We start from the raw sequence: 23,105 nt of genomic DNA on the forward strand, positions 1-23,105 counted from the left end.
CTGCAATGGGCTGGCACCCTGCCCGGGGTTTGTTTCCTGCCGTGAGCCCTGTGTTGGCTGGGATTGGCTCCAGCAGACCCCCGTGACCCTGTAGTTAGGATGTAGCAGGTTGGATAATGGATGGATATTCCTTAAATATATTAGTCATTGCTTTATGTTCACCACGTTTTGTTCCATCTACATTTTTGATCGCTGCTGTTCTGGAATCTTGTTCAAAAAGCGGACGCCATCAGTATACACCAGGGTTCAACTTTAAGATTAGGCACCTTACACTATTTTAAGATTAGGCACCATGGTGTACCTGGCCTTAGCCCCCCGAACCTTAAGTTCAGGGTTTGTAGTAGGGATTTTTGCCGTCTGCTTTTTGAACAAGACCCCTGTCCTGTTTCACACTTTCTTTTTATGTATTTACTACCTACATTACCTGTAGAAGGCAAGTAATACGCGTGGTGTTTGATGGGAAATGAACCTGCTTATGAAGGAGTGACGTCAGATACATGTCCTAAGTAGACCAGATCTTATTTGTAATATTCCACCAGGCTTTCAAGCTGAAGGATACCATTGCTGGAAAACATCCCAAAAAGGCCTCTTTCATGACGACAATGCCCCACTACACTGAGTGAACATGACAGTGGAAACATTTCAGGAATGCAACATTGAAATGTGGCTGTACCCTCCTGATTCACCAGATTTGGTGCCTTCTGATCTCATTCTCTTTCCATAGATGAGGAAACTCCTGTATGGTTGTGTTTTTGACGCAGCTCATACTGTCCTTGATGTGGTGGTGCAGTAGCGTGACTTGCAAGAAGTTCATTTTTTTCTGAAGTCGTCTGGAAGCTGGAATACTGGTGGGAAAAGTGCGTTCACCTTTAGGGGGAGAGACAAAAAGAGAGAGGGGAGTTGGGAGAAGGTGCTGATTACAGGACGCTGCCGCACCCACCACTGTGATTGGGACCCCAGTGCTGCCGTGCAACGGGTGACACCTCAGCACCACACTGAACAGTGGGATATTTTTTACAGTGGCTGGAGTACCAATCCTGCCACCAATCCCCATGTTTTCCCTGCAAGTTGGAGGACCTGTTTGCAGGACTGCAGATTAATGTTATTCCCAGGACGGTGCAGGGAGACTACATTGGAAAGTCCTAAAATGGCGCTGGGCTGTGCCACTTCATTCCTGGATAGGCCCATTGCTCATCAGACACCCCTCGGTAGAATAAATTTAAATATATTTGATTTTTGATGTCTCTTGCCTTTTGTATACTCTCAGCATTCCTCCTACACCTTTCTTTGGTATCCTTGTGTGTTTCCACCTCCCTTGCCCAGAGCTTCACCTGTCGATCCTGTTTGGCTGAGCAACCAAAGCAAGACTAACTCGATTGCTCAGAAGGACTAGACACACACTACGACATTTATTATATACAGCAGATGAGGCCACTTTACCTGTCAAAGACTCCAGCGCCTTTCCTTGGTATCCTTGTGTGTCTCAACCTCTTGCCTGGCGCTCCTTCTCTCGAGCAAATCTGCTTCTTATACTCTGTCATTTCTAGGCACCTGCCTCACCTCCTGTTCGCTTTTACAATTCCTGTCTTTGAAGTCTGCGTGCCTCCTATGCCTTTAATCCTCCCTGAATGTCCCACACTTGCACTTCCTATCACAATTGTGTCACCAAAGCCAAACTGACCAATCACACCAAAGCTAAACTGACCAATCAAGTTGCTCAGAGGGACTAGACACATATACAGACCTTAGAATTTTTTCGTATAGTAGACTGAGCTAAAATCTTGTTTGCGTTTTCTTATAATAATAGTTCTGTGACTTAAAAATGAATTGTGTTGTCTCCCTTGGTTTTCTGTTTATGGTGACAACTTTTTATATAGTTTGTCAGTAGGTGAGTTTGCATATTTTTTATCAAGTTTGGAAATCTCCCTAATTAATTCTGATGTCCATCTAGTTTTCAGTTTATTTTTAGGAAACACATGAGAACATTTGTCTCCTCAAATATGATTTCAATGGCACCCGAAATGTTCCCACAAATATTTATGGAGTTGCTTTAGTCAGTATAAAAATATCAGTTTGCGCGGTAATACATTAATGAAATCATTATCCTTTAGGCAGACTCTTTTTTTCACTTTTGCAATGTGTTTACCTCAAGTTGTTAGACTACAGAAATGCTGGAAACGAAAATTAAATTGGCTCATTCCTGGTTGTGTGCACATGTAAATGTCAATTGCGCGGTTCTGTTGGCCAATTGAATCTCCAGCAGAATACTCAGAAAGCCACAGGGCTGTTAGTCATCAAGCTTGCAGATGTTTGAACATTTAACTTCATGTTACAACAAAGCTAACATATTCTTTAAATGTGGAATATGGTAATGATTAGCTATAACAGCATGTCCTGTCCTCCCTCGAAAGAAGACTGTAGATTGAATGGGTACACAGCGCTTACAGCTATAAGAACAAAACAAGGGTGAGAAAATGGATAAACAGCTTACATGCTTCTATGTGTAAATGCTACTTGTGCATATATATATACATATATATATATATATATATATATATATAAATAAAATGTGTGTGTGTGTATATATATACAGTACTGTGCAAAGGTTTTAGGAAGGTGTGAAAAAATGCTGTAAACAAAGAATGCTTTCAGAAATATAAATAATGATTGTTTATTGTTATCAATTTACAAAATGTAAAGTGAGTGAACAAAAGAAAACTCTAAATCAAATCAATATTTGGTGTTACTACCTTTTGCCTTCAAACCAGCATCAGTTCTTAGAGGTCCACTTGCACAAAGTCAGGGATTTTGTAGGATTCTAGTCAGGTGTCTGATCAACCAATTCTACCAAACAGGTGCTAATGATCATCAATGTCACACGTAGGTTGAAACCCAGTCATTAACTGAAACAGAAACAGCTGTGTAGGAGGCTTAAAACTGGGTGAGGAACAGCCAAACTCTGCTGCCAAGGTGAGGTTGTGGAAGACAGTTTCATGTCATGGCAAGATTGAGCACAGCAACAAGACACAAGGTAGTTCTACTGCATCAGCAAGGTCTCTCCCAGACAAAGATTTCAAAGCAGACTGGGGTTTCAAGATGTGCTGTTCAAGCTCTTTTGAAAAAGCACAAAGAAACGGGCAACGGTGAGGATCGTAGACGCAGTGGTCGGCCAAGGAAACTTAGTGCAGCAGATGAAAGACACATCAAGCTTATTACCCTTCGAAATCGGAAGATGTCCAGCAGTGCCATCAGCTCAGAACTGGCAGAAACCAGTGGGACCCAGGTACACCCATCTACTGTCCGGAGAAGTCTGGCCAGAAGTGGTCTTCATGGAAGAGTTGCAGCCAAAAAGCCATACCTCCGATGTGGAAACAAGGCCAGGCAACTCAAGCAGGCACGAAAACATAGAACTGGGGTGCAGAAAAATGGCAGCAGGTGCTCTGGACTCATGAGTCAAAATTTGAAATATTTGGCTGTAGCAGAAGGCAGTTTGTTCGTCGAAGGGCTGGAGAGCGGTACAATAATGAGTGTCTGCAGGCAACAGTGAAGCATGGTGGAGGTTCCTTGAACGTTTGGGGCTGCATTTCTGCAAATGGAGTTGGAGATTTGGTCAGGATTAATGGTGTTCTCAATGCTGAGAAATACAGGCAGATACTTATCCATCATGCAATACCATCAGGGAGGCATATGATTGGCCCCAAATTTATTCTGCAGCAGGACAACGACCCCAAACATACAGCCAATGTCATTAAGAACTGTCTTCAGCGCAAAGAAGAACAAGAAGTCCTGGAAGTGATGGTATGTCCCCCACAGAGCCCTGATCTCAAAATCATCGAGTGTGTCTGGGATTACATGAAGAGACAGAAGAATGTGAGGAAGCCAAATCCACAGAAATCTGTGGTTAATTCTCCAAGATGTTTGGAACAACCTACCAGCCGAGTTCCTTCAAAAACTGTGTGTAAGTGTACCTAGAAGAACTGATGCTGTTTTGAAGGCAAAGGGTGGTCACACCAAATATTGATTTGATTTAGATTTCTCTTTTGTTCATTCACTGCATTTTGTTGATTGATGAAAATAAATGATTAACACTTCCATTTTTGAAAGCTTTCTTTGTATATAGCATTTTTTCACACCTTCCTAAACCTTTTGCACAGTTCTGTATATATATATATATATCCTAACAACAGGGTCACAGGAGTCTGCTGGAGACAATCAAACAAACCCTGGGCAGGGTGCCAGCCCACCTCAGGGCACACACACCCACAAGGGACAATTTAGAATCACCAATGCACCTAACCTGCATGTCTTTGGACTGTGGAAGGAAACCAGAGCACCCCCACGCAGACACGGGGAGAACATGCAAACTCCACACAGGGAAGACCTGGGAAGTGAACCCAGGTCTCCTAACTGCGAGGCAGCAGCGCTACCACTGGGCCACTGTGCCACATTTTTTTATATATATATATATATATATATATATATATATATATATATATATATATATATATATATATATATATATATATATATATATATACTGCGGTGGGTTGGCACCCTGCCCAGGATTGTTTCCTGCCTTGTGCCCTGTGTTGGCTGGGATTGGCTCCAGCAGAACCCCGTGACCCTGTGTTCGGATTCAGCGGGTTGGATAATGGATGGATGGATGGATATATATATATATATATATATATATATATATATATATATATATATATATATTCACGGCATTCGTAGTCTGTGTCACAATCTGATTGTATGGGTGGTTACCTACCAGGTAACGCTTGTGGTTGGCCAGCAAGTCTGCTAACATCCGCCACGGTGCCCTCAGTTGTGAGAAGCAGATCATAGAATGGTTGAAATAGTTTACTGTCAAATAATGCAAAGAGTACGCGACACGTGTTTCGTCCTAATTCTGGGCTCATCAGGCGTACACACTCTACAGTAAACTATTTTCAACCATTCTATGATCTGCTTCTCACAACTGAGGGCACCGTGGCGGATGTTAGCAGACTTGCTGGCCAACCACAAGCGTTACCTGGTAGGTAACCACCCATATAATCAGATTGTGACACAGACTGCGAATGCCGTGAATGTAATTACCCTGATCTACATGCTGTCAAATAAACGAATCACACGCCGTGGCGCAGCGTTAGGGGCTTCGCTGACGTCCGAGGTTCAATTCCCGAGAGGGAGTGCAGTAGAGTGTGTACGCCTGATGAGCCCAGAATTAGGGCGAAACACGTGTCGCGTACTCTTTGCATTATTTGACAGTAAACTATTTCAACCATATATATATATATATATATTTTTTTTTCACATCAAACACATAAACCACATGATTTATTTACGTGCAAAATGTAGTGTCATGTTATTAAGATAGACTGAATTGAGACTATCCAGGTCCAACTTCTAAGTCTAAAATGCTAATAGTGTTTGGGAGTTTTAATTGTGTTTGTGAATGTATGCAGTACTCATAAACTGTTTTTTTTTTCCATAACTCTTGTGCCCTTAATGGTGTCATTTTCATGCTCTTGAATGCATGGGCAGAAAACCAAGTATGAGTTAACAGAAAGAAATGATGCTTGAGGTGTGAAGGAGGTGGAGTTAATGACCAGAGGGAGGAGTCAGAGCAACACATACACAAATCACAACACTGGAAAACTAGAGTGATTGATTGAAAAATTGATAGAATACACGGTCTCCTCATGACTGAACATGTCTAGGTTCTTTGCAGTGAACAGTTGAAATAAGTTGGAATGATAAATAGGAGGTTATATAACAGTGGAGAAATTGTGCGAGTCTAAGTGTGGGTGACATGACACTGAGTCGCTGGGATTATTGTGAGAGAAAGAAAAAACAAAAAGATCAGGAGCAAACAGCATGAAGCAGAATTGAGGCCATGCCAGGAAAAAGGTCAAAACCAAGAGATCAGAAATAGAGCAAGCAAACAACTCACTGGGGCTCATTGGAATGCAAAGTCAAAATCAAAGTACAAAAATAGATAACAAAACCAAAACAAACCTAGAACTAGATGTGCTTAAAAAGAAAAACTAACTGCTGCTAGAGCACCCGGAGGAAACCCACGCAGACACAGGGAGAACATGCAAACTCCACACAGGGAGGACCCGGGAAGCAAACCCAGGTCTCCTTACTGCAAGGCCGCAGCACTACCACTGCGCCACCGTGCCACCTCAGTGTTCTTTGTGCCTCTCTTAATTTTATTTTAGAGTATTTTCGAGCTTTAAAAAGCTTGTGCTCTGTATTGGGCCTGTGAAGGCCAAAACCTGCCTGTTGAATTTTGGATTATGCTGCCTGTAGTGAGGTCTACTTTAGGGAGCCAAAATTAGGATAAAAGTTGGTCTGGCTCTTGGTATTTTTAAGCCAACACCCATTTTTGTGTTTCGATGTGGCAGGGAATCATAACAGAAAGAATGATTTGTAGAATTAAATATTTGCTGTATTATCTGAATGACAGAAGCTGAAGATGTAAAGTAAATCAAAACCAAAAAACTAGCATAGTTTTGTAAAAAGGGCAATGCACATAACACTACATGTTATAAGTTTTAGAACACCTCTGTTGTGCCAGTTTTTCTTCAGATTTAATCAGTTGAAATGCAATGAATGACGTTTAATGCTGAAATGGTAAGCAGTAAACTGCCAGAGGTTTAAATTTAAAGTTAAAGTTAGCAAAAACTGCAAAAAATGGGTCTCCAGAGAACAACTAATAGCTTACAACCTACAGATGTTCGGCAGCAACTGAAATCAATGAAGACTTGAAAATGAACAATGAGCACAGGTGTCCCAACTTCTGTTGATTACTTAACATCCCTCTGTCTGTCTTAAAGCAGAGATGGAACAGACTGTGTGACTACACTCTCTGAAAGCAGGTGTCAGTTTGTACCGTGAAGAGGAGACTTTGTGCTGCAGGTTTGACAGGGTGAGTGGCAGGAAGAAAGACCACCTCTTAAAGCAGGCATGTCAAACACGCGGCCCCCGCAGCCCGCAACAGAAATCTGTGCGGCCCGCATGGCAGATCCTAGTTAGCACTGAACTTGTACAAAATGATTACTATCGTTTGTGATTGAATCATTCTGCATCTTCGGTGTTACTTATTGACTTTTCTTACTTCTGCCTTCTGACAAAAGTGCGTTTTCCCATGGCATTACGGTACCGGAAACGTCATCTGCTAGTATAGCCACGAGCCTTGACCAAAGTTAATGAGCCGCAGCGTCACAACTGAAGTGCTAGGCTACAGCAGCGGGCAGCAGGGGCGGCCTTAGGGATGTGCAAACTGTGCACCTGCACCGTGCTGCCAAATCCCAGGGGCCGCCACGCCAATATATACTGAATATAAAACAGAAAGGGAAAATAACGACACAGCTGACGACAATGTGGCCGAAAAACATTCTGTTTCATGTTAATTAGTACGCTGTATTTACAAATGTCGCTAGAGTCGGAGCAGTAAGCTATATGTAGTATTATAATGTTTTGCCGTAATGAGAATATCATGGGCCGCCACTCGGTTTTCAAGTTACGGACACGCGTATATAGAAGCGTGTCATGAGCACGAGGCGGCTATGCAGTGTACGCAATGGATATGGCCATCCACCGTGCATAAGATACCGTATTGACATTGCCAGGCGAAGGGGCCACCGATTCTTTCTCTGCCCAGGGCCGCCACGAGCCTAGAGCCGCCCCTGGCAGGCTACACTACTGGCTGGGCTGCTGAGACTGACCACTGGGAAGAACTGACCATCACGAGTAGTAATAGCCCGCATATTTTCACGTTTTTTTGCTCTAGTTTCATGTAATTTTGTGCTAGTATTGTAACGAACAGTTAGTGCAGACTACAGCTGAAGATCTGAAGCAGACGCGAGAAGTTGGTGAGTTGTTTATTAACATATTTTTGTGATTTTGAGTTTGTAAAATTATTGTAGGTCAGGTGGCTTTTTGCATATCGGCTTATTTTACAATATAAACTTTGAAGTAAACTTAGTAAAGTAAAATTTGATTTTTGGAGGATTTGTTTTCCAACTTGAATTACTGAGCAATGAATTCAGTGAGCATTTTCATGATTTCAGTTCATACAAACGGCATTGCGCTGTTCTCTTACAACGTTGAGAATATGCCTGAGAATATCCAAATGGAATTGATTGAAGTGCAGTCAGATTCTGTTCTAAAGGCAAAAAACAACGAAATTGGTGTGCCAGGCTTGTATGCTTACCTGCCACCCTCGTATGTGCAGATCCGTAAGTTGGCATCGAGAGTACTGTCAATGTTCGGAAGCACTTGTTAATGAAAGCTACCAAAACCCCACATCACTCAAGACTTACCGTCGAGCACCTTTCATCCCTCATAAAAGTTGCAGCTGCACAAGATTTCAAGCCTGATATTGACGAACTGGTTACTAACAAGAGATGCCAAGTGTCGGGACAAAAGAAATAAATCTCACACTGTAAGGCTCCTATATAAGCAATGAATATAATATAATGAATATCAATCATCAAGACACTATATAAAAGCGGTCGGGATTGTCCTTCCGTCCCGTGAGTGCAAAGCGTAGCGGTATTCCGCTTATCACAGACTTACTACTTGCGGCTTGCGGTACGAAGCGACGCGATGTGAGCAGAGTTCTGGTGCTCCCATCGTTCCCTTGTTTTTGTGCGCGATGCGCTGGAAAAATAGACAAAATTATGTCTCTGGAAATAATTAATGTTGATGGAGTACAAATGCGTCACCGCGTTGTAAATATCAGGGGAGATGGTGCTTGCTTATTCTCATCTATAGCTTATTTAGTGCATGAAACTCCGTCTTTAGCGGTACAGATTCGGGCTGACATTGTACGACGTGTTTTAAGTAATTGGTCGAGGTTTCAGCCATTTACAATGATGCCGTCAGGAATCTCTTATACAAATGAGCTTCAGTATCTCACTGAAATGTCAAAGTGTCAAACTTATGGTACCATTTCTGAGCTAATGGCAGCGGGAGAGTTGTTCCTCAATGAGTTTCAAGTATATTATTACGGAGTCCTACACTCCAAGTTTGGACAGGCACTCGAGGGGATAAAAAAACTTAGGTTTTCGGGAGATGTTATGAATGGGCACTTTGATGTTCTCATTCCCTAAACTTACATGCCTGATGCACACATGGAGCGCACACAAATTGAGGATAAAAGTCGGTCGCCTTAAAAGGCGGGTGAGCCTAGTAATATAATAAGGACCTAGCTAAGAGGTTAAGACTCTAATTCTACACTGTTGTATGGAGACTGCATGGAAATAAATTGCTTTGCTTTATACTTTAAACTTTAAGTGTTACATTTTTTAATGTTTTCAGTATTGGAAAGAAAGCTACAGTAACTTTGTATAGTAGTATAATAGTATTTGTTACAGTACGGCCCGCTGACGCACGTATGGCAGTCGAAGTGGCCCACCAATGGTAGTGAGTTTGACATGCCTGCCTTAAAGGACACAATAGGACCAGCTGTGGACTACTGCAGACCAGGGCCGTCTTAACAGCATTATACGCCCCAGGGCAAAGCAGTGCACTAGGGCCCCTACCTACACAACGCTATCCAGCAGGGGGCGCTAGCTCCCTTGTTGGAATGAGTCCTTTTGTAATTGCGGCATGTTACATAATCCAAAACTATACAGATATAATGTAAAAAGGCGATACCCCTCCCTTAGTGATACGGTGGTAAAAAAATCACATAGGAGAAATAGCTTTCTTTAATGACGGTTTACGTGGTATAACAGATGGGAAGCCATGAGAAGACCTTGTGTAGAGTCTGCCATTTTTGTCTCTGCGTTGGAAGGATTTTCATGATCGGATGATGTTATCTCCCATCCGTCCATCGGCTTCAATGGTGTGCCGGGCAATGTTCCAAAGTTTTATACCCTTTCTTCATGTGCAGACCCCTACTTAGGTAAATCATGCCATTCCAAACAAGGAAAAGGAGATCCAGTGTCATGCTGACTCTGTCACACAGAAATAGTACAATGCCCATTTTCGTAGTGTAGCAGATAGGCGTGTCGTCCACCTCTCGAACCCTCAGGTACCACTCTTCGGACCAGGTGAATGTATAAATTATATTTATTTTATAATTATACTGTAGTGCACCAAGCACTCTCCTCCACACACTCATTAAACACAATACTCTCTACTATAACCAATACCTCCTCTCCCAGACACGTCGCCACCCTACCTCCCAGCTCAGCTCAATGTCTGGGCTCACCCAGAGTCCTTTTAAAGCCCCTGACCCGGAAGTGGCTCTAAGCCAAACCCACAAGTCCGTTTTCCTTCCGGGTCAGGGCAAACAGTCCTTTTCTTCATCCCGGGAGCACATCGCTTCTTCCAGTCACGTGACTGGGGTGCACTCCCGGGTTATAGGGCAGAAAAGAGTCCATGAGGCCCTTCGCAGCGACTCCTGGCGGCCCCCAAGGTATCCAGCAGGGCTGTGTATAAAAACTACAAAGTCCATGAGGCCCTGCTGGAACTCGGGGCACCAATATGCTGTCCGGAGGGCTCCTCCTAGCGGCCTGGGGGTGAGGGCCGGACTGGAAAGCCGGCAATCCTCCACAGTAGTTGTCCCTGTCTTGTCTTCTAATGCTTGCCTAGCAGCTCTAAATGATGAGCCCCTGTGTGCTGAATCTGGCCTTGTGTTAGCTGTACATGTGAGAAGAAGCAGATTTATAAGATATCTTTTGTACAGAGCTCAGTGACATATTAAACATATAAACTTATTACAACGACCACTCATCAAGTCACAAGCCCAGCATGCTCATGCGTTAAGACGGCCCTGCTGCAGATTGGACAAAGCCTCCTGTTGTGCTGTGAGACGCCTATTACCGAGATGTGGACTCAGCCCTCCTTACTATGCTAAGACTGTGCCACCAGTCCACCCATTTTTATATATGACTAGCTGATTACCCAGTGGCTTTGCTCACTGAGTGTAATGGAAAAAACTAAAATGTAGTCTATAAGTTATTAAACAGTAAAACATTAACATTTTTAGAAGTAAAGATACATTGAGCACTACAGGAGTGGTTTCAGGTAAACTACATTTTAAAGGCGGTATAACACAACAGGTAAATAGTACTAACAGCAGCTAAAATGTATTTGGATCATCTCTCGGTAGTAGATCCCTTTTGAAAGGCGCTACACAATGGCTGTGGTATAGAAATTACATTTTCTATGTGATCGTCCAGATTTCTGCCTGTGGTAATGTGCCTTACTGGCATTACCAGCAATTAAAGAAAATTAGTTTTGTGTCCTCTGCAGTGTTAAGAGAGAAAGGCTTTGGTTTGGGATAAAAGGAAAAAAGGTATAAAGAAAGGAAACTTGCCTTTTTCTTTTATATAGTGTAGAGAGATGTCTTCGCTGACGATATAAGCACCTTTTGGAGAGCGTCGCGGCGGGTCTCGTGTAGACTGGAGAGACGGCCCTGCCATTAGCTGGTTGAGATGGCACTGTCGGTCCTCCACTCCTGTGCGTGCCTCCTGCGACCTCATAACCCTATACATGCAAAAGAAAGTGCGAAGCGCCTTAATATTAGTTTGCTGTGGTCTAGAAAAGGGATCCCACGTTTGCAGTTCTCTGGGCTATAGCTCAGGGGAAGGAGGAAAAAAATGAAAAGTGCTTACTTTCACTTGAGGCAGAAGCGCAGTCAGCGTCTCAAAGGCCGGCACAGCTACGCGCGCGCGCCGGCTGCTCAACTTTTATAGTATTTTTGCAGGGCAGGAGATGCCACTTTTTGCAGACAAGTTCATGTCATCGTGTGCCTACGGAGGGATAATGTGGAACAGGTTAATTGGTCGGCGCGAGGGCGCCGAATGCAAAAAAGGAATTACAGCACCTGACAACCTTGCACTATGTGCCTGTGATCATCCATCCATCCATCCATTTTCCAACCCGCTGAATCCGAACACAGGGTGACGGGGGTCTGCTGGAGCCAATCCCAGCCAACACAGGGCACAAGGCAGGAACCAATCCCGGGCAGGGTGCCAACCCACCGCAGTGCCTGCGATTTAAGAGAAAAATAATTCTGATAAATGTGGACGCTGCCCTTCCGTGCTTAATGGGCAGAAGGTCCAAACAATTCCCAAGTCTAACACTTTACATGAAGAAGTCTGTACATCTTCTTAGATATAAACTCTCCATCTTCTTAAAATAATTGATTACAAAAGCAACCTTGAATGTTGTGGGGTTTTAGTGACCCAAACTTACCTTAAGGGACAGTAAGTAGTCGTGCAGGGCAATTTACAAACAGAGTCCTGCTTCGATGGCACCGATTACACTCATTTGCAAAGATTTCCACTCTCCCAGGAGCCGACGGGGCACTTGAAGTGTCACAAACAGTGCAAGAAGAGAGGACGCTGCCCGAAACTGCGAAGCAGCCCGACATTCCGCGCCTCCCAGCATCCACTTTGTTCTCACGACCCCTCGCCGCTGAAGGCGGTCTCGTCTTCACATTGTTTACAGCTCACCGCAGTTAAAAAGTAGAAAGACGCAAAGCTGTTTTCCTCATCTCTTCTACTATCAAGTACTGCCAACTAAAAAAAAGTTACAATGTGGCAGTTTCCGCAACAGTCACGTGGACGAATAAATAAAACGTATCTGTCAGAACGCGCCTAGCGGCGGACAGCTCTGCGCTGTTGTCAAGAGAGGAGGGCTGGGAGAGGGCGACGCGGGGCGCAATTCTATGGGATAGATCGGCGTGTTTGTGTTTACTTCTTTTTAATATCAGTAAAATAACTCTCACACAAATAATAACAATTGGTAAAGACGATATAAAAATGACGTCCACAAACGAAGTGATCGGTTCCTGTATTATAATCTGTTCTGTGGTCATACGTAATTTCCATATCGCGTGGTCATACGTAATTTCCGTTTCATACGTAATTTCCATATTGCGTGGTCATACGTCATTTCCGTTTCAAACGCGAAAAGAATTATATATATATATATATATATATTAATAAGATTTAAGTTAATAAAAATGATATTTTTAATATACACAAATACAAACATATACATCAAAATAATTTACAAATTATTAAAAGATATATTTGTGATGTGATCAGAGGAGACCACCACCCTCCCCCTCCACTTCCCATGTGCTCCAGATCCTAAATGAATCAAGACAATCGATTTAAAAAAAAGGGCAAAATGTGTAGTTAGGAAAGAATTAAATGAGAGGAATTTTAATCGAATTGCCCATCATTAGCAATTTTTATGAGTATGATTGTGTCCCGGCGGGCAGACACACCATTCAGGACCACAGTACAACCTGAATAAGAGCCAATTCTTTGCAATGATTTATTGGAATGGGTTTGGAAATAAGTGAGTGAATGAACAGACAAAGGCTTGGCATTCTACCCACGTCTTATCTGTTTTTTTATTTGTTTATGTGTATTCTGTATATCCTCTCTGTTACTTCACCTTGGTGAGAAGGAGTTGCTTTAGGCATCTGAAGACAACCATTAAATTTCTGTATCTTTATTGATTGACACGGTGCTTTGCCTCAGGTCTATTAGAATTATTTAAAGAAAAGGTTTTTCTCTGCAGGATTTCCGCGAACCTTGCAGCAAGCTGAGGTTCTAAACCATTCCTGTGAGCTCGATATGGTGATCATGCTTAACATTCCTTTTGAGACACTCAAGGAGAGACTGAGTGCACGATGGATTCATCCCTCAAGTGGGCGCGTCTATAACATGGAGTTCAACCCCCCTCATATTGAAGTAAGTCACTGGATGTCCAGCTGATTATTCTGACTTTAATTCTTTTATCTTCCTCTTTCATCTCACTCCCGTACAGCTTTCCCACTTCATGACTAATATTTTGGTCCACATATTAAATAAACTAAGTAGTAATGGGATGGCGCAGCGGGTAGTGCTGGGTTCGCTTCCCGGGTCCTTCCTGCGTGGAGTTTGCATGTTCTCCCCATGTCTGCGTGGGTTTCCTCCCACAGTGTGCTTGGTGTGTGGGTGTGTGTGCGTGCCCTGTGGTGGGCTGGCACCCTGCCCGGGGATTTGTTTCCTGCCTTGCGCCCTGTGTTGGCTGGGATTGGCTCCAGCAGACCCCTGTGTTAGGATATAGCGGGTTGGATGATGACTGACTGACAAAGTAGCAACGACTGCACACTTGTTTCCCTCATGGCACTTACTTTGTTTGTTCTTGTCCACAGGGCATTGATGACATCAGTGGAGAACCTTTGGTTCGGCATGAAGATGATAAACCAGAGGCTGTATTAGCAAGGCTCAGGCAATACAAAGATGTTGCCAAACCAGTTATAAACCTTTATCAGTAAGTATAATTCAAAACCTAATTACAGGAAAAAAACAAACAAAAACATTTATTTTAATAACAGAATGTAAGCGGGCAGTGACACCCAGTGCTCCAGGACATGGACTTGGGTACAGACTCAAATCTTAAGAGATGACTCACTATGTGACTGTGAGAATGTTGGTTGAAAAGCCATTGGTAAAACTAAAATGCTGCTCCATGCAAGTGGCTGTTTGCATTTGGGCTTTCCTGGGACCCTAAACTTTTTGGAAAGTCGATTGATTGGGCAACACTGGCATGGTGAATGCAGAAGAAAAAGTCTGAAGTGGCATAGCACCTAATTTGGGGTGTTCATAAGAAAAGTAACGAATCACTTTGTGAGGTAGAAGTACATAATAAACAACAACAGTTGCATCAGATATTTGAAATTTTAAAAAGTGTGCTTCAGTTTTAATTGTTTAAAGCCCATAAGCATTCTTGTTAGTAATACAAATTTGTCATTTTTCACCCTCTGATTGAGATGCCTAGCAAAGGATCGAAATTCAAGAATAACATCATATCCGGAACCACTAACCTTAACATGATACTGCACATGCTTATGTTTGAAATTGGCTCTTAGAGGGCTCGGACCACCAGTAAAGAACCAAATACAGTGGAACCTCGGTTTGAGAGTAACTTGGTTTACGAGTGTTTTGCAAGACGAGCAAAAATTTTTAATAAATTTTGACTTGATAAACGAGCGAGGTCTTGTAGTACGAGTAGTATGTATACGCTTTGTCTGCTGAGCGTCATGTGATCACAACTGAGCTGATGGTGGTTCTTTTCTCTCTCTCGCTGCAGGATTGTGGGCAATCGTCTCCTATTCTCCGTCTGAGTCAGCGTGCCTCACTCATATAGTCAACATCCGTACGAGCGTATAGTGTTTACTACAGCATTAGCATTGTGTGTGTGTGTGTGCTCGCGCGTGCTCATGTGTGTGTGTGTTGTGACGTGCGAGTCCCCGTCTTGCATCCTAAAACACGAAGCTGAGTCTCAGTACTTTAGCAACACCAGCTTTATTCAGCTTGAAACAGCAACAACGCGGTTATTTATACACAGACACAGCAGTCAGGCAGGGCCCTGCACATTTATAATGTTCCTTGTTCCTTGTATCACCCATCGACGGCAGGCGCTTATAGCATGTCCGCGATCTTTTCAGATTCGCTTTTATGGCAAACTGCTACAGCGCTGGGAGACTGCGATTGCTTTGGGACGCTCTTCCGCGTGTCGTCCCATTGGGTGCTTCAGACCAATGGGAGGACAGAATACCTGCCCCCAAAACCAGGTGTTAAGGTAAAGCTTGGCAGTTAGGCAACCTGGCTTTCCTGTGGGGGTTGACTGAGAGACTTCAGCAGAGAAATATTAGTCAAACTTGTTTGAGGCATTTCCTCCAACCAGGTCATAAAATTACAAAGACACTCATTCTTCTTAAATGGTTCTTAAACCATTGCTGTTATTATCTATAATGTAACACTAATATTACTTTGCTTTGTCTAAGTCACAAATAAAGGCATACAAAATATTTATCAACTTGTATGCAAAATTTCACATCACAACATCTGGGGTCAGTTGATGTGGTGTGGACAGCAGCAGGACAGCTATTGTTTTACTCCTTATCATAAGGGTTCCATTTCCTACACAAAATATGGCCCAAAAAGGCCTTAAAAATGAGGGGTTTTCTGGTCAAGGGTTCCAAAAATAAGGGGGAACCCAATAAGCTGCATGTCTTTCATAACTAGCGTGGCGGACGGCCGGGTCCAATGCCTGGCCGGGACGCCCCTTCAATGTATGATCCGGGGGAGCAACAATGGGCTGCTCAATACCTCACACGGGACGCTTTGTGGTAGCCTCCCTGGCTGACGGTGGTGCCTCCGCTTCCCGCAGGGCTCCATGAGAGATGGAGTTTTCCACAACCCTGTTGGGATCAGGGGTGGCCCCCAGGGGGTGCTGCATGGGTCCCTGAGCCTGGCTGGATGAGTCTTCAGCCCCACCTGGAAGTGCAACCAGAAACAGGTGATCAAGCACCTGGAGCACTTTCGGGTGGGCTATAAAACTGGCCTGCAACCACCACTCAGTGGCCAGAGTCAGGAGGAGGAGGACGAAGCTAAAAGGGAGGAGTGGTGGTGCCAGAAGGGAGTGTATTGCAGTTGAGTGCTGTTTTGGACTGTGTTGTGGCTGGGGGACATGGGGAAGACGTGCCCTCCAGCTGAAGAAAATAAAGGTTTTGTTTTTATTTTTACACGTGCCCTCGTGTGAGTCTGTGCCAAGTCGGGCGCAATATAACGCCTCATTTCCACTAGACATAAAGACGAGTCGAACGCTTCATCATATGTTTGGGATTTTCTCCTACTAATGAGTCAGGAAGTGATTTCAAAGCATGCATAAGTAATTCTTATGAACACAATATAAATGATAACCCTGTCAGTCCTGATTTGGCTGTGAACAGAGGAGAGCAGGCCATTTACATTGTAAGAAATGCAAACTACAGGCAGGTAGTTTGGTTTGGTGTCTCTGGAATTTGTCTTGGTGCCAAAAGGTTTTAGTGTTAATGTTCGGGTTAGTGTGAGTATACATTGCTACGTCACTGCTGTGAAGATGTAGTAGCAGTAAATGGCAAAAGCGACGTAGAGGCCTAAAAGTAAATGAAAGCCAGAACAGGGGCCTCATTTCTAAAACCTGATCGTGAAAATATGCACATGGGAAAAACAGGAAAATGCATACGCTAAAAAAAAATATCCGATTTATAAACCTGGAGTACGCACATTTCTGTGCAGCCTTTATAAATCACAATCTCCTTGTACATATGTGCTTGTGAATGCGCCTCAATGCTAATCAACCTCATAGATATGCAATCCCGATGCTGCAGACACTCACTGGTTAGTAGAGGAGCCTCCCTTCTTCCTTCCACATCCATCGAGACCCTGCCACCTTCACCCGAGAGTAACTGGCTGTGCAACTGACAGTGCAAGATCACGTGTGGCATTATAGCACCTCTGCTCTGCATTCTGGGTGTCCGGGAAAGGCATAAGGTGCCAATGTCTGAGTGGGCAGCCACTATCACCTGGCACAGATAATGACATGACTGCTGATACAATGAATAGTTAATGAATATTTGAAACACAAGAGGGTTCGGCCAGTTACCTCAACAAAAGCAAGCCACCATATACAACACCGCCACGACTGCCAAAGCTAGTGTGCCTCAAAGTAAATGAATCATGAGCTGACCCAGGCCACCGAGCCACAATGCTTTTCAGTCTCATCTTGGCATCACATGTGACTTGTGTGTTAATGGCTTGTCACTGCTCACAGCTGGCAAAATCAGAATCATTCTTGCCAGATGCCCTTATTGCTTTATAAGTGCATTAAGTGTTCCGATTAACTTATGATAACCAGACACTGCTGCAAATTGTGTTTTTATGTTTAATGTTGCATTTTATTTTATGTATGTTCACCCACACCATACGAAAGGTGGATGTAGTGCCCCACTGGTCAGTTAGTGGCTTTTAGCACAGCAGGCATGATGGCGTGAAGCTTGTATAATATCTAACCTGTCGGCCAGTTCCCACAGGTAGGAAATCTAAACCAAAAAACATCTTCAGTGCAAGTATGCAGCATTGGCCTTCTTAAAGGGGAACTAAAATACAATGAGTACATCATATTCAACATTTTTGAGGTTTAATATGTTTGTCATGTCAGCGCACATTATAATAATAGCTTGGTGTTATGAATTATATGTGTGAATTGTCACTTAGCTGGTCTGGCTGCATTTCCCTGCTTGATCAAGGGTGTTGTCATTTCCAAGTTTCTCTGAAACGTTCCGTACGCATGGACAGAGTTGACGTAAATATGCACAACCTTTTTTTGGTCAAGTTTTCTTTTATAAATCCTGATTTTTCAATGGGAAGTTCCAAACTTCTTTTTGAGCGAATGCAAACTTTAGAATAGAGGCTCCAGGACTTTCCTGTCACTTGCAGAAACAGGCCTTACCCCAAGCAGCCTGGCCCCCAGACTCAAGAAGCAGGCATCAAGGCCTGCTCAGGCCCAAAATTGGACTCAGGCTGAAAGATCTTCAAAAATACTTTTAAATGTCTGAAATACACACAAATTAGATTTAACTTTAAATGTTGTAGTTACTGTGGTGGGTTGGCACCCTGCCCGGGATTGGTTCCTGCCTTGTGCCCTGTGTTGGCTGGGATTGGCTCCAGCAGACCCCCGTGACCCTGTGTTTGGATTCAGAGGGTTGGAAAATGGATGGATGGATGGAGTCATATTATAAGTGATAAGTGATAATAGAATGTAAACATGTACTAGTAGTGGACGTAATAAAATGTTTTTAAAGTCATTTTACAATTTCATTTGACTGATTGTCATCAAGTGCTGCTGAATGTGGAGCATCTGTGGCTAACTGGGATTCAGATATCTAAAACATTACATTTTTTAAAGAAGTACTTGATGGATTATTGGCCGCATCCAAAAATGATAGATAGCAGATCACTGTGGCACTCTGCTGATAAATTACAGTGTCAAAGAAAATATATGGAGTCAATAAAATCTTAAGATAATGCAGCTATGAGGTTGTTAGTCACTGCAACATAAAGTATCACCAAGACATCTTTAATACATTTCTACGTAAAGTAAATTGCTTTATTTTTTACTTTATTTTCCTTACCTTTCTCTGTAGACAGGGTTTCCGGCTGTTAGACTTTGTGACTACAAGGGGGCAACACTGAACCCCAAACCTTAAACACACTACTCACCAACACAGTCCCTGGTCCAAATAAAGGAATTTTCATGCACAAATAGCTCATCAAGTGTGCATAAACAAAAAAAACCAAACCACAAATATAATCCTTTGTCCTCTCCTTCCGCTGCTATTATTGAGTGCTGCATGCCGCCTCCTGACTCTGACTCCTTGAAGTGAGGTGGCGGGCCCCTTTTAAGCTGGACCCAGGAATGCTTCTGGTATCATAGTGTGTCCACTTGGAAGCACTTCTGGATCATGTGGAAATCACAGAGGTCCTCCCCTGACAGTGCCCTCTAACAGCACCCAGGGACCCTGACAGAGCTGTACTTCCAAACTCCAAGTCCCATGTACCTCTACGGGTGTCCATCTGTCATATGGGGGATGTAACTGCTCCTGGCCTCCAGCTTCTGCTGCTCCATTCTTTATATTCCTCTGGCTGGGCAGGAAGTTGTTTTCTTGTCCAGCCGTCCTCAATGGCACTTACAACTTATACCAATGTAACTGACGTTGTAAGAAACAGAAACATATGATTTATTAATAAACACAAGTGTTTTGTCTCGGTAGAGCTCTATTGCATATTACTCTACTTTCCCCTTTTGTATTATTAATGTGTAGCCTTTGTCAGAATGCCTTAAATCTCACAGACTTAGCACTGTTTATAAGATATTGTACTTTATTACATCTCCCTACCTTCTCTTCTACATTTATCTTCTTCTTCTTTCGGCTGCTCCTGTTAGGGGTTGCCACAGCGGATCATCTTCTTCCATACCTTTCTGTCCTCTGTATCTTGTTCTGTTACACCCATCATCTGCATGTCCTCTCTCACCACATCCATAAACCTTCTCTTAGGCCTTCCTCTTTTCCTCTTGCCTGGCAGCTCTATCCTTAGCATCCTTCTCCCAATATACCCAGCATCTCTCCTCTGCACATTTCCAAACCAACACAATCTCGCCTTTCTGACTTTGTCTCTCAACCGTCCAACTTGAGCTGACCCTCTAATGTCCTCATTTCTAATCCTGTCCATCCTCGTTACACCCAATGCCAATCTTAGCATCTTTAACTCTGCCACCTCTAACTCTGTTTCCTGCTTTCTGGTCAGTGCCACCGTCTCCAAGCCATATAACATAGCTGGTTTCACTACCGTCCTGTAGACCTTCCTTTTCACTCTTGCTGATACCCGTCTGTCACAAATTACTCCTGACACTCTTCTCCACCCATTCCACCCTGCCTGCACTCTCTTTTTCACTTCTCTTCCACAATCCCCATTACTCTGTACTGTTGATCCCAAGTATTTAAACTCCTCCACCTTCACCAACTCTACTTCCTGCATCCTCACCATTCCACTGACCTCCCTCTCATTTACACACATGTGTTCTGTCTTGGTGGTCCTACTGACCTTCATTCCTCTCCTCTCTAGAGCATATCTCCACCTCTCCAGAGTCTCTTCAACCTGCTCCCTGCTATCAATACAGATCACGATGTCATCAGCAAACATCACAGTCCACGGGGACTCCTGTCTAATCTCATCTGTCAACCTGTCCATCACCATTAACAATAAGAAAGGGCTCAGAGCCGATCCCTGATGTAATCCCACCTCCATCACTCCTACCGCAGACCTCACCACTGTCACACTTCCCTCGTACATATCCTGTACAACTCTTACATACTTCTCTGCCACTCCGACTTCATCATACAATACTACAGCTCCTCTCGAGGCACCATGTCATATGCTTTCTCCAGGTCCACAAAGACACAATGCAACTCCTTCTGGCCTTCTCTAAACTTCTTCATCAACACCCTTAGAGCAAACATTGCATCTGTGGTGCTCTTTCTTGGGGCTCATCAATTTTATCCCCCTGTAGTTACTGCAGTCCTGCACATCCCCCTTATTCTTAAATATCGGCACCAGTACACTTCTTCTCCACTCCTCAGGCATCCTCTCACTTTCCAAGATTCCATTAAACATTCTGGTTAAAAACTCCACTGCCATCTCTCCTAAACACCTCCATGCTTCCACAGGTATGTCATCTGGACCAACGGCCTTTCCATTTTTCATCCTCTTCATAGCTGTCCTTACTTCCTCCTTGCTAATCCGTTGCACTTCCTGATTCACTATCTCCACATCATCCAACCTCTTCTCTCTCTCGTTCTCTTCATTCATCAGCCTCTCAAAGTCCTCTTTCCATCTGCTCAACACACTCTCCTCGTTTGTGAGTATGTTTCCATCTTTATCCTTTATTACCCTAACCTGCTTTACATCTTTCCCAGCTCGGTCCCTCTGTCTAGCCCACTGGTCCCAGAACCCCCCACGAAAGGTGAAAATCTGTAAAGTAAAAACCATATGTTTATATGGTTATTTTTATATATTTTAAGCCCTTATAAACTCTCCCACACTATTATAAACATTTCCCGCACAATTATACAGCATAAACCCTTTGTATTCTTAGGTATTAGGTAAGATTCGTTGAAATTACGTATGTAAACACACTGTTTATATACAGTAAAACCTAAATATTATTTTAAAGATATCGAGCGTCTCTGATATCACATATGTTACAGCCATTACGACAGGCAGGCCACCAGCAACAAAATATGTACAGAAAAATTGTATACAGTAAAATGTGTGTACAGTGACACTAAACTATGTACATGTAATAAGTACTGTACGTAGAAAATTAATTATGGTTACTCACCAACAATGACATGACGACTTGTCCGATAACGATGAGTTTAATTTTACTGCACAACAAAGGAGAGCGTTACAGCTCTTCTAAAGGAGCCTCTCCAGGCGACTGTGTAGCACCGCCGTTGTTCTTCTTCCATCACTCTTCAATCCAAATCCCTAAAGCAGATTCCATCCAGACTACCGTCTTATTACATCCACTTACAACTCGTTTTGCGCCCTGGTTAAAGGACACTGCGGCCATAGATCTTATGTTCTTTTCCTCCTTTTTAAATAAAAAGAATCATGGACTCATTGATGCTGTAATAGATAGATAGATAGATAGATAGATAGATGTCGTTCTGCAGCGGTGTAGCTGTTCCCTTCCTTCAACATATCCAAAACTTTTACCTTTTAGGCAATCGTTAGCATCTTCTGTTGGCGCTTGGGCACGGCCCCTGAAGCAGTAGCACATTGATGCTGAATGAGCGAGACGAGACTTCCTGGTTAACGCAGCGGAATTGAATTCGGCGCTCCGTCGCTGAGCCAATCAGCACACAGGAACTTAACTGCGTGCACTGATTGGGTTGCTTCTCGGCCATCCGCCAATAGCGTCCCTTGTATGAAACAGACTTCATGAGGGTGGACTGAGGGCCCAACATCCTCTAGTGGGCTCTGTGCTCACTGCCTGCCGTGGAGCTCGATTGGCATTTGCCATAGAATATCAGAATTATCAGGTCCACCACTGGCGCCTTGTGTTTCGCACAGATGAGAGCAGGTTCGCCCTGAGCATATGTGACAGACGTGAAAGGGTCTGGAGAAGCCATGGAGAACGTTATGCTGCCTGTGACATCGTTCAGCATGACCGGTTTGGTGGTGGGTCAGTGATGGTCTGGGGAGGTATATCTGTGGAGGAACACACAGACCTCTACAGGGTAGACAACAGCACCTTGACTGCCATTAGGTATCGGGATGAAATCCTTGGACCCATGGTGCACAACAATAATAGATAGATAGATAGATAGATAGATAGATAGATAGATAGATAGATAGATAGATAGATAGATAGATAGATAGATAGATAGATAGATAGATAGATAGATAGATAGATAGATAGATACTTTATTAATCCCAAGGGGAAATTCACAATGCCCGGCCTCATGTGGCGAGAGTATGCAGGCAGTTCCTGGAGGATGAAGGAATTGATACCATTGATTGGCCTCCACACTCACTCGCCTGACCTCAATCCAACAGAACACCTCTGGGTGGGACATTATGTTTCGGTCCATCCGATGCCGCAGACTGTCCAGGAGCTCAGTGATGCCCTGGTCCAGATCTGGGAGGAGATCCCCCAGGACACCATCCGTCGTCTCATTAGGA

The 23,105-nt window shown here is 43.5% G+C and overlaps 1 protein-coding gene across 1 annotated transcript in view; it reads left to right on the forward strand.

The window, feature by feature from the left end:
• Positions 1–23,105, forward strand: part of ak4 (adenylate kinase 4) — a 116,750-nt gene that overhangs the window by 64,374 nt on the left and 29,271 nt on the right. The window contains exons 4-5 of the mRNA XM_028810956.2: positions 13,564–13,736; positions 14,183–14,301. Coding sequence (XP_028666789.1) covers positions 13,564–13,736; positions 14,183–14,301 — 292 coding nt within the window. The remainder of the gene's footprint in view (positions 1–13,563; positions 13,737–14,182; positions 14,302–23,105) is intronic.

Source organism: Erpetoichthys calabaricus, chromosome 10 (genome assembly GCF_900747795.2).
Source record: "Erpetoichthys calabaricus chromosome 10, fErpCal1.3, whole genome shotgun sequence".
Taxonomy (NCBI): Eukaryota; Metazoa; Chordata; class Cladistia; order Polypteriformes; family Polypteridae; genus Erpetoichthys; species Erpetoichthys calabaricus.